Below are 16218 nucleotides of genomic sequence, written 5' to 3'. Positions count from 1 at the left end.
CTAAATCTAATTGCAGCCTCTCTCTCCCTTTGAGCATGCCAATCAGATGGGACAGGTAGGCAGGAAGGGGTGCTGTGAGAGGGATGCCAGAATTTCGAGCGGATCCCTCTTTCCACTATACAGTTAGCCCAAGCCCAGTTTTTAACTATATACAATTTATTGAGTTACCAACATATATATACACAACTCTTTAAGATAGAAGTAATTACAGATATAGATACAAATATACATATAAAGGTCTGTTAGCTGGAAGAAGTCAGCCCTAGGGAGGGCATTTGCGTAAGTACCCATGCCTAAGGCCCAGATGAGGGGTGGATCCCAGGAGAGTCAATCCAGCAAGTTTATAGCACAAGTGGGTTAGCTAATAAAGACATCCTTACAGAGCCCACTATACAGAATTAATACATCCAACTATTTATAACACCACCAATAACAATAGATACCGAATAGGAAACATAACTATACCAGATATTAGATTCACCCTATCTGGGTTCCAACCACTTGGTCCCTCAAATGGGATAGGGTCTTCTCCCCCTAGGCCCACTCCCTGAGGGTCCCTTGCCCGGGAGCGCCTCCACCAATGTTCCACCAATCCAAAGTGTCCTTCTCTAAGCCGGGCTGGCCATGCAAAAGCAGTGAGCCCGTCACACTAGTTATAAACAAGAGAGGAAACAGATAAGCTGCCTCCTTCCCCTACCGATCCTGAAAGCATTGCCAGAACTGGAAACAGCTGCAGCAGTGAGAACAACCCAACCAGCACAGCAAAAGGGAAACCACATTCTCTCTGTGTTATTACTCTCATGGGTTGTTTGGCACACAAGGCCAGCTTTGCCCCTTTCATTTGCCTTGCTACCTGGCTTTCACACATTACATGAGCTGGGCAGCCACATCCCAATTAGCCAAAGTGTCTGGGTGTCGTGATATACAGAATTGCAAATCTGCTTCAACAGCACAGAAACTTACCAAAGAGCTGAGATTAAACCCCAAGTTAATGAGTATATTTAATTAACTTGGTTATTCAGTTTTTTTCTGGAACGTAAATAAATCACTCCAAGTACAAAATATGTATTCCCTTCCTTTAAACATGTATTTATTGCTCTCTTTCCTGGCCAAGTGAATGACTTGTTGGGAGTGCCTGGCTGTCCATACTCATCTTCATGAGCAGGATCCAGTCTGCTCTGCCCCATGAGTGCATGAAATCAGCTCCTGGGATAACCCCAGGTCTGTAAACAGTTTGTTCCTTTCCCTTTAATTCACAGTTCCTCTAATGGTTCTTTTGGATGCATTGGTTGCGTTAGTGCTGGGGTGGGGGGGGGGTGCAAGACAAGAGAAATTCAACTGCTGAGGGTTTTGCAGGGATGGCCATTCCCCCAGCTGGAGTTAGCACCGTATCAACCTTTACAAGAGCACGGAGAGAAGAGACACTGTTGGGAAATGCCCGGCAGCTCATGTTAATACTGAGTGTCATGTGCTTTGGAGGACCATCAAGCCATGAAGTCTTAGCTGCAGTCTTCAAGCAGGTGGGTTGTCGAGATGCCACTTTGCATATCAGCATCCCATGATTGTGCAGCAGCTGGCCACGAGCAACCTGCAGGGAGAGAGGAGAACTTCCTTGAGATGGGTGTGGAGACAGGACTGTCCTCTCCAGGGCTCAGGGCAGCCCAGTAACTCTTCCTGGGAACTTCAGAGTTGGGAAATACTTGACCAGGATTCAGGATGTTTTGCTACTGGGGTGATCTCCTACTTTACCCAACTCCGAAGGGCAAAACCTTCCTCTCACCACCCGCTGCCCTTAGAATCTGTGAACTTCTGAAGGATCTGGAGCCCTCAGGTAGGGAGATTAGGGGAGATAAGGCAGAGATCGTGGGCCCAGGAGAAGAGGGATACTGACTCCAACAACCTCCATACTGCTCCTGTCTCTAGTTTTATGGCGCATTGAGCTGAAGTGCTTGGATGGGAAGGGAGCATTGAATGGGCTGAGGAAGGAAAAAGTGATATTACATGGAATCTGAACAATGGAGCACCCCAAAGAAACAAAAGAAACATGCCCAGAACTATGGTGGTCATAAACTCCTCCAAGACCATTTCAGGCTGGATGTAAGGAAGAACTTCTTTACTGACCGAGTCCCCAAGGCCTGGAACAGACTGCTGCCAGAGGTGGTGCAAACACCTACTCTGGACTCCTTTAAGAGGCAATTGCATGTATCTTGCTGGGATCCTGTGACCCCAGCTGACTTCCTGCCCTTGGGGCAGGGGGCTGGACTCGATGATCTTCCGAGGTCCCTTCCAACCCAAATGTCTATGAATCTATGAATCCTATTGGGTAGACTCTCCAACTCCTGGTACTCTTAATTTACTGGGAAACTCCAGTGTTTGAGACCTGTTGCCCTAAGGCAGCAGCTCTCAACCTTTTCCATACCAGGCCTCCCTATTTTGCCACTGGTCCCCATCCAGTCAGTACCCCATGCCATCAAATAATACAAGATGAGCAAGGAAGTAATGACCTCCTGACACATGGCTGCAGCCTGAGCTCACAAGCTGAAAGCCCATCTTCTGGGGTGAAAAACAGCTAAGATTCAAGAATGTAAGATTGTTTGCTGAGGAAAAGAGAGACATCTTGTCCTGACATAAGGTGAAGGAAGCTTATTGTGGATACATCCTACAACAGGATTTTAACCAATCGTTTATTTGCTGTCATAGTTCATTTCTGGGAAACAGGTTAAAAGATGAGATAAAGTTATTTACACAAGAGAGACGCAGGCAAGGGACAGAACGATTTGTTGCTCATTCGGCAAGCCAAAGCTTGGTTCATCTCAGGGGCTGTTGGTTCACAACCTAAAAAACCTGAACGGACCCTTGGAACTTGAGCAAATGGTTTTGGTAGTTCTAATTTTAGTAAAATCTTAATGGTTTTAGGACCATCCCACCCCAGCCCCACCAGGGATGTGTTTTGCCTGCTTTACTCATGGGCTACTCACCTTCCCCATTCTTCAGGTAGAGGACAAGTCCCACCACAATGAGCATCAACCCCAGTACCAGGCTGACAATTCCAGCAATCATTTTGCTCTTGGCAGAGTAAGTCTGTACTTCTGTCACAAAACAAGAGCCCCAAGAGTTAGGCCTCAGCTCTCCCTTTAATACCTTATCTGTTATACCCACAAGTGTGAGGAAGCAGGTCTGCTTCCTACTTCAGAGCAAACCCTGATGGTCCCCACAGAGCCGGGAGTTTCCCCAAGGGGATCTTTAGGGAGTCCCCCAGTTTCAGACTCTTACCCCACTGCAAGGTCATGGGAGTTTGAAGGCTAATATGGTCCACTTGGCAGGCATAGACATCTCCCCTCCGAGGGACCATTTCCAGCTTCACATGCATTTGGAAGGTCCAGTCGCCATTTGGGAGCAGCTCACTGGACACAACGTTGCCTGTATGCTCCTGCCCATTTTTGAGCCACTTGACCCTAATATCGGAGGGGTAAAACCTTGTCACGGAGCAAACCAGCAGGTTGTGGGGGTGTGAAGACTCCGTTTTCATGGGGTAAATTTTTATTTTGGGCTTCACTGAGAAACAGAGACAGAGAGAAAAACTTGGTAAAATTTTCCTGCTCTAACCCAGCCCACATTGCTCCTAACTGGGTGCATCTATACAAGATCTTGTTTACTGCAGAGTAGACTAATTAGCAGTAAACGTCTCACGTCTATATGTGCAGCCCTATTAGGCTGCAGGAAACTAATAAACTTTGCAGCAAAGTAGCTGTCATAAATACAAGTACTATCCTGCTGTGGAGTTTTTTCCTCTAGCCCCACACTAGAGCACCCTTGTGCCCCAGTCAGCCCCTCCGCAGCACATTGAGCCGGGTCAGAGTAGCCCAAGCTGGCCAGAAGCCCAGGGGGTCAGTCTGCCAGTCCAGGGCTGCTTTGACCTGGCTCAATGTGCTGCAGTCCCAGGGGCACATTCAAACAGTGCACCCGGGAGCAATAAACTCTGGAGTTTATTGCTGCATGTTAACAGCACATGTAGATGCTATTAGGAAAAGAGCTAAGAGGATCGGGCCAAGTCCATAGCATCTGGATTTCTCCTTCGTACCCAACCTGAATCCACCCCCTCCCAGCCACCTTGCCCCCTACTCTCATCTCCTTTTATCAGGCAGTGGTCTGTATGAGTAGAAAAGGTGACCAAACGCTCAGCCCACATGCCGGACCAATGCAGAACACAAGAGCAGGTCATGTTCAGCGTGTGAAGAGCTCGTGATCATGATGCTGACCAGCTCATGATCAGACAGCCTTAACGAATCAGGAGCTGCAGGAGAAGCGTGGCTGCCTGGCCAGCAGACACACTCTCTTAACTGTAAATCAGCAGCCTCCTCTGATTGGCTGAAGAGTTTATAAAAGGGACAGCGCGCTAAAGCGCAGGTTCCCGGGTTCCACACAGGCCCTCGGATAGGACTGATCGCCCTGTCCAGGAATCCGTGTCCCCATGGCCAAATAGTCATACGAATAGTCACACCCTGGCTATTATTTCACCGAAGAGTGAGCTCTCCATCCGCACGTACATCGGAAAAAGCAATTGCTATCTCCTACCTGTCATGTTTAACTACTGCTTCGCCACTGTCATTTTGTTGTGTAACCACTGTTGGAATCTTACTCTAAGTAAATGTTAAGTTCAATTTTACTATCTTCCAACTGAGTCAGTGTCCCTTTCATCTCCGGCCTATCCGTAAGGCGGGTTGGTCATCCACCCGCCCCCCGGTTCAACTGGTAAACCGCCTGGTGAGTGCTGCAGTTGCCGACATGGTCATGACTGTGGTAGATGTTTGCTGTCTCCGTCAGCTCACTCTGATAGTGGGGTTTTGGGAACCCCATGGGGTACCATTGCCTGAGGGGTGGTAGGCTGGGAAGGTCCCTATGTGGAGCTCTAGACATACTGGCTCCAAGCCTCTCTTGTAGGGCTTCACAGATCATGTCCTTCAGTATCTTATTAAGGGAGATTTCCCCTTGAAACTGAAATTTAAAGTCTACTACACAAGCCACAAGTGACCTTTTCATTCTGTCCTGAAAAGTCCCATCATCTGTCTCTTACCCCAAAATCAAGCCCCACCTTTCCCCTTCCCCGTACACAAACAGCCCCACTCAATTGCTCAACTGCTCTCAGGCAGAGTTTGCCCAAGCCACTATCAGTTCCCGTTTCCAGCTTGCTTCTCTTCACTTTTCTTACCTCCAACCCTACCCCCACTCACCTTTCCTGTCCATTGCAACGCTCTTAAACCTCCTGTAGCTGTAGCTGCAGAACTTCTCCACCGAAGCCCACAAGAAGCTCAAGTACTCCAGCCTGTTGCGATACTCAGCAATCCGTCGACCCTCCTCTGTGCGGGCCACGTAGTAACCCACGTCGCTGTCATAGTAGCAGATCTCCTGCTGGCCCCAGATCACCCGCTCCACGTACCTCGCCTGCTGTGTGCCATTCACATAGTGACACTCGTGATTCTCCTGCAGCAGGAAGTGCTCTGAGAGGAGACGGGCAGCAGATCACGAACCATCCCACCCAGCTCTGCTGGGGCCTGGGGAGCGGATCACAAACCGGTCCCACCCACTGGTGCTGGGGCCTTGCCCAGCCTTGGATGCTCCCATCCCACCGTGCGTTTCTAGCCCCTTGCGCTGATTTCTGCACAAATGAAGTTCCAGCCCCTAACCTCAGAGCTGGGCAGCAGGAAAGCTCGTCCCAGCACTAGCAGCTTGGCTCACCTGGAGGTTCAGTGCAATGAGCTTTGTTGACTCGCAGTGCTATTATCACTATCAGAGCCCCAGTGCAGCCGGCCCCAGCTATCCCTGCAGAAACCATGGCTTCTCAGGAGGGGGAAGTGACAGAGAGCACTGCTGAGAGTAGCAAGGTCTCACTCAAGCCCTTCAGAAGAGGAAGTTCTCTACAAAACCCCAACCACAAGAGCATGAAGAAGTTGCCCAACAATACAATTGGGCAGTCCTCAGCCAACAACCCAGTCAGCATCTAGGCCAGGCCACATCAGTAGTAACCAGGCAGGAGCAATTTCAGCCTCTCTCTTCCAGTTGCATACTTTAGTGAGACCAATCCCGCAAGTCGTGCAGGATCAAGTGCAGTTGCTGCGGAAGAGGCGCCTTGGGATGCTGTGATTGTGGCTCTGGCCCACTTCCTGCAATGATGTCTTTGGGCCTTGCTCAGAGGCTTGTGAGAAGCCATGACTGTGACGTGCACATTGTGCAGCAGGCTGGCAAGGTCTAAAGACCTCCCTCAACACCCTAGAGTTGGCAGCTCTGAGAGATGAGTGTGTTGCAGAGAGAAACCCATGGACTCAAGTCAGCTGCACATGCTTGGGTCTCTTACTAACTCCCAGATTTAAAATGCTCCTGGTACCTTCTCCAGTATAAAGGCAATGTTTCCCAGACTTTTAATATGCAGGGCGCACTTTTTTTCTGGATTAAAATTGGCAAGACACTGCACTCTCACCCAAAAAGGGGAGCTGGGAAAAGTGGCCGTGGCAACGGGAACGTGGGGTGCAGATGTCCGGTGCCAGCGCAGCTCCCCAGTGGTTGGAAGGTGCATGCACATGGCAGCTGGGGAGCGGCACCGTGGCACAGAGAAAGCCCTCCTCAGGGGAGGTGGTGTCACGCAGAAGCAAGGCAGCAGCCTCTCTGACAGGTCACACAGAGATGCTACACTGTGTGCCTGGGGAGCGGGTGCAGGGGGTCATAAACCAACTTCACACAGCCCTGGGAAGTTGCAGGGTACGGGCACAGCTGGAGCAGGGAGGGGGGTGCAGGGACATTACTTGGCGACGGCCCCCTGGAGCTCAGCATGGCAGGGCTGGAGGCTGGGCAAAAGGACTCGGGAAGGGAGGAGAGGGGAGTGATGGGGAGGGACCGGCACCCACCTGCCCAGCAGGGGGGCACAATATGCGTGAAGAGTAGTGGGGAGCAAAGCACGCCATTGGGTGCCCAGGACTACAGCGTGACCATGTCCCTGGGGTGCAGGCAGGGCAGAGAGGTGGCAGTCTGCTGATGTCTGGTCCTGGTGCTGCCACCACTTCTCCCAGCCCTCTGCTCCCTGACTGTGACACATGGGCAGCTTCCAGCCTCTGGGGAGTTGCACTGGGACCAGACATCTGCACTTTACTGCTACAGCACCTTGCACCCTATCTGCACCCCAGGAACACAGCTACAGCATGTTCTGCTGCACCCTGCTTTGTGTCCTGGCACACCCTCCCCTTCCCCATTTATCCATCACACTTTCATCCTTATCTATAGCTGCATAATCTCTCCACAGCCAACAATACACAGTCCAGCCTCTCCCTCCAGCTATTCTGATCTTTGATCTTGGGCTGGCTGAGCTTTTCGCAGACCACAGACGAGCACAAGGCTGTCAGATGTCACCATCTCCTGCCAGCCTGAGCAACTGCTCCATGCCAGCTGTTTTGTGACATGCAGGAAATGGTCTGAAGGGAGACAGGCCCATGTCAAGGACTCACCATCTTATCTCACCTGCCTATCCCCCACTACCACCTCCTACCCTTTTGCTTTGCCCTTGAATGGTTTATCTTCATTTCCCCCTCCCCAGATTTCTTTTTCTCCAGGTTAGTCTTTCAAGAGAAACTCAAAGCCTTCGGCCTCCTGTAACAGGTGGGGGTATCTATAAATTGGGAATAATTGCTGAGGTGGAGAGAGGGCCTCTGATAGCCAAGAAGCTTGAAGAAGCAGCATATTCCAGGTGGCATGAAAGGGGAGTAAAAGCACTGCTACCTGGATTATAGGTAACCTTGCAGGATGGCTGTTGATAAAAGAGGCAAGAAACAGATCTGCAGCTTGGCCTTTTACAGCTTATACCCCAAAACACAAAAACAAACAATTATCCCAAAGCCCATGTGGCTACCCCTGACAGCACAACACAGACAACACATACCTATACCAGGCTGGGGAGAGAGGGGAGGGAAGGGGAAAGACATAGTTTGCAGGATGACACTGGGGCTTCTTGAATTTCTTGAGTTCTCCAAATCCCCCTCCAGCCTCTACCCTGTATTTATAGCTTATTCTAATAAGTGCTCTCTGATTGGCTTTATTTAAATGTATTGGTTTCACTGAAGCTCTGGGACTGGACTGAACCAGATCTCTTGTGGGCATGGAAGGTGTCAGTTAGTTGGGATTTATGTCCTTGGGAAAGTAAAAGGGAGCATTTCTTATGTCCTTTCTTTTGCCATTGTGGAATGGTGCTCAACACTATCCAGGTTCTTCTTCACCTTAGTTTATGGTCTTCTCTGACAAGGCTGTTTTGCTTTTACAACTGATCTAAGAATTTTAACAGTAATGTATCTATGATAGCCAAAAAGCATCTAATATATTTGGTTACATCAATCACTACCACTAACATTTTAAGATAAAGCTATGATAGAGTATATCTGGATGGGGGAGGGAAGGGGAACAGAGCATTTGTTTCCCAGAGATGAGATCTTTGTCCCATATATTTTTCTACCTCTGCAGGCAGGGAGGAAGCATGTGACCTCTATCACAGCTCCCACTCCACATTTTCTACCTGCAAGGATTTAACCAGAAGTGGCAGCTGCTCGGAGCGGTAGAAGACTGGGAACGTGAGGAATAATGTCTAACCTAAAAACTAAAACCTCCATCTCCAAATAAGATACATAGGGTAGGGGATTCGGCAGCCAGGAGGCCAGACAGCAGCATCAGAGATGGTAGACCCAGGTGCCAGAAAGTAGCCGGTGATGATGAAAGGGCAGTAGCAAAGCAGCTAGGACACACGGAGAGTCATCTCATGCCTAAAAACCCCTTGACCTTTAAGAGCTGCCTTTCATGCCAGGGGCACAATCCTGACTGAGGGTCAGGACTATGGTCTCTGTTGTAATCTAGGGGAAACTGAGGCACTGAGAGGGAAATATCTCTGCCCAAAACACTCAGAAGGTTGTTGTAGGAATAGGACCTGAGAGTCTTGACTCCTACCGTTGCTGTTGTCTGCGTTTCTACAGAACTGATGAGTTTGAGGCTACTGTGCTAGGCGCTGTACAAACACAGAGCAAAAAAAGATAGTTCAAGATAGTCCCAAACAGCTTCCAGTGCAAGAATAAGATAGGAGAAAAAATGAGATAGATGCAGAAGGCCGGGAGAGCGGAGGAACCAGTGAGACAGCATGGGTCGCATCAGAAGCACGCCAGCATGTCAGCTGCCCAGCCGCGATCAAGATTTTGGGAGGTGTCACAGCAAAGAAGAGCTCTAAGGAGGGATTTGGAAGAAAACAATGAAGTCACTTCAAAGGTCTTATTGGGGAGCTTCTCCAGGCCTGTTCAAGGAGCTTAGAGAGAAGAGATGGGGCAGCACTTGCAAGTGGGTGAGCAGTGGGATTTCCAGAGCAAGGCGTGTTTGTGCTGTGAGGTGGAGGCCAGAAGAGGTGGTGGAGGGAGGAGTCACAGAGGGGCTGAGAGGACATGAGGAAGACGGGACAGGGTGGAGCCCGGTGGAAAAGTTAAGAGAGCTCAGTCTTGCCTCCTCTAACCACGAAACCAGTGGCTCTAACCACGAACCTGGTGGCTCTAACCATTAGACCAGTGGCTCTAACCACTAGACCAGTGGTCCTCAGACTTTGTAGTCTCCAGGTCACCCTCGTTACACCCGAGGCCCTGTTGGAAAGCGCCAGCTCCAAGCTTTCCCTCCTTTCTGGACTCCCGGGGCAATTCTTGCGTGGCACAGAGCTCAGGCAGCCCCATGCGTCGAGCTGGGCCATGCATTTCTCCCACTACAGATTCCTATATGACATCTCATGGTCCATGTTGTGTCTCCCTGCAAGGTGCTGGCATACGCGGCCCCTGACATGGGCCTGGTGCACCCCGGGGTGCAGAGGCACCCAGCGCAGAGCAGGGCTGGCACCCAGCCTGCAAGGGCATCCGCCTGCTCCCCGCCCTCTGTCAGCACACATGGTTGGGTGCATGCAAATCACATGCAAATAGGCACGTGCGATTTGAATAGCAAGTAAATGTACCGTATGGGGCACAAATTTATGGCGCAATAGGCAAGTTTACTACCCCGTTTATTGCATGCCGTGCAATAACCCCGCGTGTCCTGGTCCATTTGAACAGCGGGCAATAAATTCCCTATCCCGCCATAAATTCGCTTGTAACGAAACATTTACATATCGCGCTATATATAGTGCATGGGGGTGGATATTTGCATAACGCGCAACGGGCCTTAGAAGTCTCGGAGGTAGGGACTACATTTCCCGGGACGCTTTGCGCGCACAGAAGGCACTTCCGGCTAGAACTGCGCCTCCCGATTGGCTCCCTCGGCCGCCCGCAAGCTGCCATTGGTTGTGCGCGGGACACGTGAGCGGAAGGGACTCTGCTCTGTTGCCACATGGAGCCTGCAGTGGCTCTGGCAGGGGGGCTGTAGCTGAGGCAGGGCATAGTGGGCAGGGGCAGCTGGGGCAAGGCATAGTGGGCAGGGCATAGTGGGCAGGGGCAGCTGGGCCCCCCAGGTGCTGCAGGAAGTAGGGCTGTGGGCACAGGCAAGGCCAAGAGCAAGGAGGAGCCACTTCCCGGCCCTAGAAGGTCTCCAGGGCAAGCGAGCGAGTGCCAGGGGCAGAGCTGGCGGGCTAAGCTGGCCTTGGGGGGCAAGGTCACAGCCCTGAAAGCAGCCTCAGGTGCTGCCCAGAGGGGCAGGGCCCAGCTAGTGTCAGGAGGGGCAGGTGCGACCGGCCATGTTTGGGGTCCGGGGCCTGCTCCAGGCCCTTCGCCGCTGTTCCTCGGCTCCATGTCCCAAGCACGCGCCGGTGGCGAGGCTGAGGGTCCGGGAGGCGCTGGAGGCCCGGGAGCTGACGTTTGATGATGTTAAAGTCCAGGTGGGTTGGGAGGGGGCTTCTGCGGTTCGTGCCCCTGCATGCTCCTGATTCGGAGGATTCTCCAGCTCATTGTCCTGCGCAGGCCGTGTGCGCCTGGAGACCCTAATGCTCTGTCTGTCGTCTGATTGTGGGGATAAGATGGGAAGAGAAAATGCGCTTTTGCAGATTACCAGCAATACTTTGTCTTGAAATGGGATGCAAGTTGATGGTGTCTTGCACATAAGTCCCTTTGGGCTGGTTTCTGCTGTTACATCTTGTTTCTAAAGTTTTGATTTTTAACCTAATCCTCACCCCTATTTTGCTTTTATACAAGTCTAGCGGTTAGGGGTGTGATGTGCTTTATTGATATCGCAGTACAGCTCTTAGTGGGGATGCAGTTTTATTGTTATTTAGATGCTTTATATTAGAATAGCTTCTTTCCCTTCCTCTGTTACTAAGGATGTCTGCTGGCACGCTGAAGTCAGTTGGGGGTGTGAAGAAGTGAGATCGAAATAGTTGTGCGGGCAAAAGTCCCTTTGTAGATTCAGTCTGGTGCTTTAACCTTTACCATTTGTTTCTGCTTGGGGGATAGGATCTAATATAATGGTACAGCTTTACTTGTATAGCAGCGTCCATGCTAGAGGCATTTGCTGGTATTCCAGTGCTGGTTAATATGCTCTTGCAGCAGGAAAAGAGGGTGTGCCAGTAAAAACAGTCTTACCTCGATGCAATAGTACATGCCTTGTGGGGAGATGGAAGTTGTACTCCTGGACCATACTGCTATAATTAAAGCAGCACAACTTAGACATTCAGACAAGAGGTATGAAATAGCAAGTGAACACCGAGGCAGCACCAGCAGGTAATTCTGAACAAACAAAAATCCTTAATACGCTGAAAGGGCAAAGATTGTCACCTGCTTATGCAAAACTGCTGGCCTTAAAGCAGTAGATGAAGAGACTGTGTGCTCCAAAGCTGACTGTTGTTGTGATTGAGAGGATTAATTGCTGTGTGAGTTCTGGGTGTGCAATACATAGGGTCAGGGCCAAACTATGGGTATGATAAGAAGGAAGGCACATGAAGAGAGCAAGGAAGAGCCGGTGAATAGAGAGATAGATAGTTGGGAAGAGTGCTGATGTAAGTACCCTTGGCAGGGGAAAATTATCAGTTGGATGCTTCTGTCTCTTAGAATTGTAAAGTGATGCGCAAACTCCGTGCTTCTTGAGAGCACGGAGGCAGAAAGGGATCTTGGAGTCATTATTGATTCCAAGATGAACATGGGCCGACAATGCGAGGTCACGGTCGGCAGGGCCAACCGGACCCTATCATGCATCCACAGGTGCATCTCAAGTAGGGCCAAGGAGGTGATCCTCCCCCTTTATGCGACACTGGTCAGGCCACAGCTGGAGTACTGTGTCCAGTTCTGGGCACCCCACTTCAAGAGAGATGTGGACAACATTGAGAGGGTCCAGAGGAGGGCCACCCACATGATTCGGGGACAGCAGGGCAGGCCCTACAATGAGTGGCTACGGGACCTGAACCTGTTCAGCCTTCACAAGAGAAGGCTAAGGGGGATCTGGTGACCGTCTATAAACTCACTAGGGGGGACCAGAAGGGTTTGGGGGAGATCGTTTCCCTTAGCACCCCCCGGGATAACAAGGAATAACGGCCACAAGTTGTTGGAGAGTGGGTTTAGATTAGACATCCGTAGGAACTACTTCACGGTTAGGGCGGCTAGGATCTGGAACCCACTTCCAAGGGAAGTGGTGCTGGCTCCTACCCTGGGGGTCTTTAAGAAGCGACTTGATGCCTACCTGGCTGGGGTCATTTGAACCCAGTTTTTCTCCTGCCCAGGCAGGGGCCAGACTTGAAGATCTACAAGGTCCCTTCCGACCTGACTTCTATGATTCTATGAAATATTAGGTGTCTGTTTATGTATATTCTAGTCCAGTAGACAACTAGAGCTCAGAAAGGACAGCTGATGTTTCTGCACAGACTTGATGTGAAGATTTAAAATCTGAATAAGGTCTATGGCAAGTACTGTAATCAGAGGTGTGTCTTAGCTGCCAGCTCCTATCTGAATTTGACAGCTCAAGTGTCTGCATGCGTTGCTACGTGGAGTTTTAATCTGAGTCCACGTCATTCCTAACTTCTGTTACTAATCACACTGTTGATTATTTTAGTGCAAGTTTGTTTTGTTATACTTTCATAGTTTATATTTTCATAGTTAGGGGCTGGAAGGGACCTTACAGATCATTGGGTCCAGCTCCCCTGCACTTAGGCAGGAAAGACTGCTGGGATCAGATGACCCCAGCAGGATGTGATGATTAACTCTTACAATAGTAAAAAAGTGATGTGTTATAGCCATGATGGTCCAGAAATTAAAAAGATTAAAAAAATTCTCTTAAGAAATCTTTGCCTCTCGCATAACTCTTACAGGTCATTCATCCTGGACTATGAATCTAGACCAGTGGAGTCCACAGGTGTGCCACAAATTAAGCTCCAGGTCCTGTCTGATGACTACTCTGATCCCCTTCTCCTTCTGGACCTGTTGCTTTGCTTTCAGCTCCTTGCCCTGTGCACCTTGCCTAATCTGTTGTTCTGCTTTCTCCTTCCTGCACTATCTGCTGCTGTGCTGCCTGCCGCCTCCCCGGTCTGCTGTGTGCCATGCATGGAGGCTGCCCCTGCCACTTGTAGCACACATGTCGCAGGTTGCCCCTCCCCACCCCCATCTAAACTATTATATATTTATTTCCAAGGTCCAGACCCTGCAAACGTGTCTGCCCTGCTTGATGTTAAGATTGTTCAAATGCATTAATGGAAGCAGGGGCATAAATGTAGGCAGAATTTGGACCCACACTTGTTTCTAGACAACATAACTTTATGGTTCTTGTGCAGCAGTGCTATGCAAAAGAGTCATGACCATTTCAACTGAAGTGTTCAAAGGCACCACTGACCAAAAAATGAGTTAGAAACCATTTATTAGAGGTACTGAGGGAGAGCAACACGGTGCCTGTGTTCCTGGGCTACCTCTTATCATTTAAAATCACTCTTCTTTCCTTTTTAAATGAAGAGGAATTTCCCTTCCCTTTAGAGAACTGCTGACAAACAGGAATATTTTACCCAGCTACACAAGGGAAACTTGACTTGACTGTAAGCAAAGTGCTGTGGACTGCACAAAAAACTAACTAGAAAAGTGTTCCTTTAAATTTTCTGTATCTACACATCTTACACATTTTTAGCAATACAAGTAACATTTCAGACTGAAGCAGCTTTCCGGGGGGGGTGTTCTAAATTCCATTAGAAAGCTCCTTTAATATGAAAGTCTTAAAAGAAATGCCCAGAAAGTGAATCACATCTATTGATTGGTTATAACTCCTTTCTTTCGCTCTTTTTTATTTTTTCCCTTAAGCCAAACCGAAGTTGTAGACCCAGTTTATTAGACACTGCCTTCTCTCTCCTTCCTCTCTCTTTTTCTCTCTCTCTCTCTCATTTGAATTCAGACACTCCTTATTGCAACAAAACATGTTGCCCTGGGCCATCCAGGGGCCCTCTGTGTGGTGCAGGACAGACAGCTGGTCCTACATGTGTGGGGCTGTAGTGGATGGGGTTTCAGTCTCTGATGATATGGTGTTTTCTGTTGCTAACAAGTGTTTCATGCTCAGCCCCTGGAAAGGTCACACATGTTTGCACTTGCATCATTTGTTTTTAATATTTGTATAATAAAGTGGTTTTTTGGGGGTTTTTTTAAATCTCTTCCCCCCCAACTTTTTAATTAATTAAAGCAGTACAGGTGAACCCAGCTCATTGGCATCTGGGTGGTCTGTCTGCTGACTTTGCAGCAAGTTGTTAGTTGAAGAGCAAGCTGCTCAAGCATTGGCTGCAGTTCTTACTTCCATGGGCGCTGCTCCTCAAATTTGCTGAAGCACCTTAGCAGCCCTGTGTTGATTAGAGACGCAGCACCCTTCCAGATAAAAGCCAGAGCAAGCAACAGGAGCACCTTCGCAGTCCTGTTGTCCACCGCTATGTATACCCCCAGCTGGTTCACAAACCTCTTCTTTGCAGTGGGTAAGGAACAGTGCCCTGTGAATTATCCAGGGTCTACCGTACTTCCGCACAGCAGAGGGGATCAATAAGCTATTGGGAAACAGATTTCAGTTACAGGCTTCCCATCAGAATAACCTTGCCAGTTTTGTTTAATTGAATTGCATTCCCTTGGTATGTCTAGCTGCAGTGCACAATCTTTGTTGTAAGGGGCATAACTAATAATTGTATTTAGAAAGTATAGGCCACTTTCCATCTCTCAAATGCATTGCCGATTTCAGTCTTTGCAGCTTCCAAAAGAAGCAAGTTTGTGCCACATCGACAAGGAAGTTGGTTGGTCTTTGTGCCTGCAGATCTGCCCCTGCTTGCTTTGGTGGCAGTAGCAAAGCTGAGGCTATTTTAACGAATTGGGACTAGGCCCTGCGGAAACGTATTCACAGCTTTCTGTGGGAGCCAGAATGGGCCTGAAAAGACTTGTCCAGCTTGGCTGGTGCATGAGCATAACTTGGCTGGTTGGTATAGCAGACTAACCAGTTTTATTTTCCTTCTTCCTCCAGGGCTGGGTCCGTTCTGTGCGATCCCAGAAAGAAGTTTTGTTTCTGCATATAAATGATGGGAGTTCGCTGGAAAGCCTCCAGGTTGTTGCTGACCCAAGCTTAAAATATAGGTTTGTGGATTTGATGGACTTAAAGAAACTTCCCTGCAGTTGGGTTTTTTTTTTGGAGCCGGTTCTAATTGATCTGGCCAAGGCCCCTGTCCTCTGCTTGCACCTCACCAGACCTCTGGGAAGGGATCCAGCAGCAGGAGTAGGGTCTTTCAGGAGTATCCCTTAGGGCAGCATTTCTCAACCTATGAGTCGCAACTCAAAAGTGGGTTGCAAAAAGATATGAAAGGGTTGCAAACAAACTTTAAAAATGAATCCTCTTTTAAAGGAGAAGAACGTGGGAAACCGCGGCTTTTCCCTTGCAGGCTGGCAGAGCTCCAGCCTGCAAGGTGCTGCTTGGGGTTACCCCACACACTGGGGAGCTGGGAGTGAGGGCCACTGGGTTGGGACTGGCCATCCATGTTTACAGATGGGTCCTGCTACAAAACAGTTGAGAACCACTGCTTTAGGGTTAGGAAGGAGCTGGGCTGAGTGTTTCTGAAGGGAGCATAAGTAAGGGGTTACTTGCAGGGTGAAATCTTGGCTCCATTGTTGTCTGTGACAGTGCCAGGGGGCTGATGCTTTTCTATGCCTTGGGATCCACCATCACAGAGTCTTGCTTTTCTCCTGAATTAGGCAGGCTGTATCCAGCTAGGACATGGTGCTTCCATTCCAGCCTCTCATTTACTGG

The 16218-nt window shown here is 49.5% G+C and overlaps 2 protein-coding genes across 3 annotated transcripts in view; one reads left to right on the top strand and one right to left on the bottom strand.

Moving 5' to 3' along the window:
* Positions 1-213: 213 nt before the first annotated feature.
* Positions 214-5880, bottom strand: LOC102379029 (rano class II histocompatibility antigen, A beta chain-like). Its single transcript, XM_006022331.3, has 5 exons — positions 5737-5880; positions 5232-5498; positions 3274-3555; positions 2979-3089; positions 214-1588 (listed from the first exon to the last, which is right to left on the bottom strand). The coding sequence occupies exons 1-5, from the start codon at positions 5831-5833 to the stop codon at positions 1500-1502; spliced, it is 846 nt and encodes a 281-aa protein (XP_006022393.1). The 5' UTR covers positions 5834-5880; the 3' UTR covers positions 214-1499.
* A 4470-nt stretch (positions 5881-10350) lies between these two features.
* The window catches only part of NARS2 (asparaginyl-tRNA synthetase 2, mitochondrial), a 73619-nt gene continuing 67751 nt past the window's right edge, over positions 10351-16218 (top strand). For both annotated transcript variants that reach the window (XM_025202554.1, XM_006022330.3), the window contains exons 1-2: positions 10351-10864; positions 15442-15551. In XM_025202554.1, coding sequence (XP_025058339.1) covers positions 10724-10864; positions 15442-15551 — 251 coding nt within the window. In that variant the 5' untranslated portion in view covers positions 10351-10723. The remainder of the gene's footprint in view (positions 10865-15441; positions 15552-16218) is intronic.

The sequence above is a fragment of the Alligator sinensis genome, unplaced genomic scaffold (assembly GCF_000455745.1).
Source record: "Alligator sinensis unplaced genomic scaffold, ASM45574v1 scaffold1089_1, whole genome shotgun sequence".
Taxonomy (NCBI): domain Eukaryota; kingdom Metazoa; phylum Chordata; order Crocodylia; family Alligatoridae; genus Alligator; species Alligator sinensis.
Note: the sequence above shows the minus strand (reverse complement) of the source record. Positions and strands in the feature narration are given on the sequence as shown.

Bases quoted from the DNA above. Each gene is read 5' to 3' on its own strand.
- LOC102379029 (XM_006022331.3), bottom strand. From the start codon at position 5,833: ATGGTTTCTGCAGGGATAGCTGGGGCCGGCTGCACTGGGGCTCTGATA. The intron at 5,499-5,736 runs GTGAGCCAAGCT...GTCTCCTCTCAG, and splicing joins TCATTGCACTGAACCTCCAG to AGCACTTCCTGCTGCAGGAG. The intron at 1,589-2,978 runs GTGAGTAGCCCA...CTCTCCCTGCAG, and splicing joins CTACCTGAAGAATGGGGAAG to GTTGCTCGTGGCCAGCTGCT.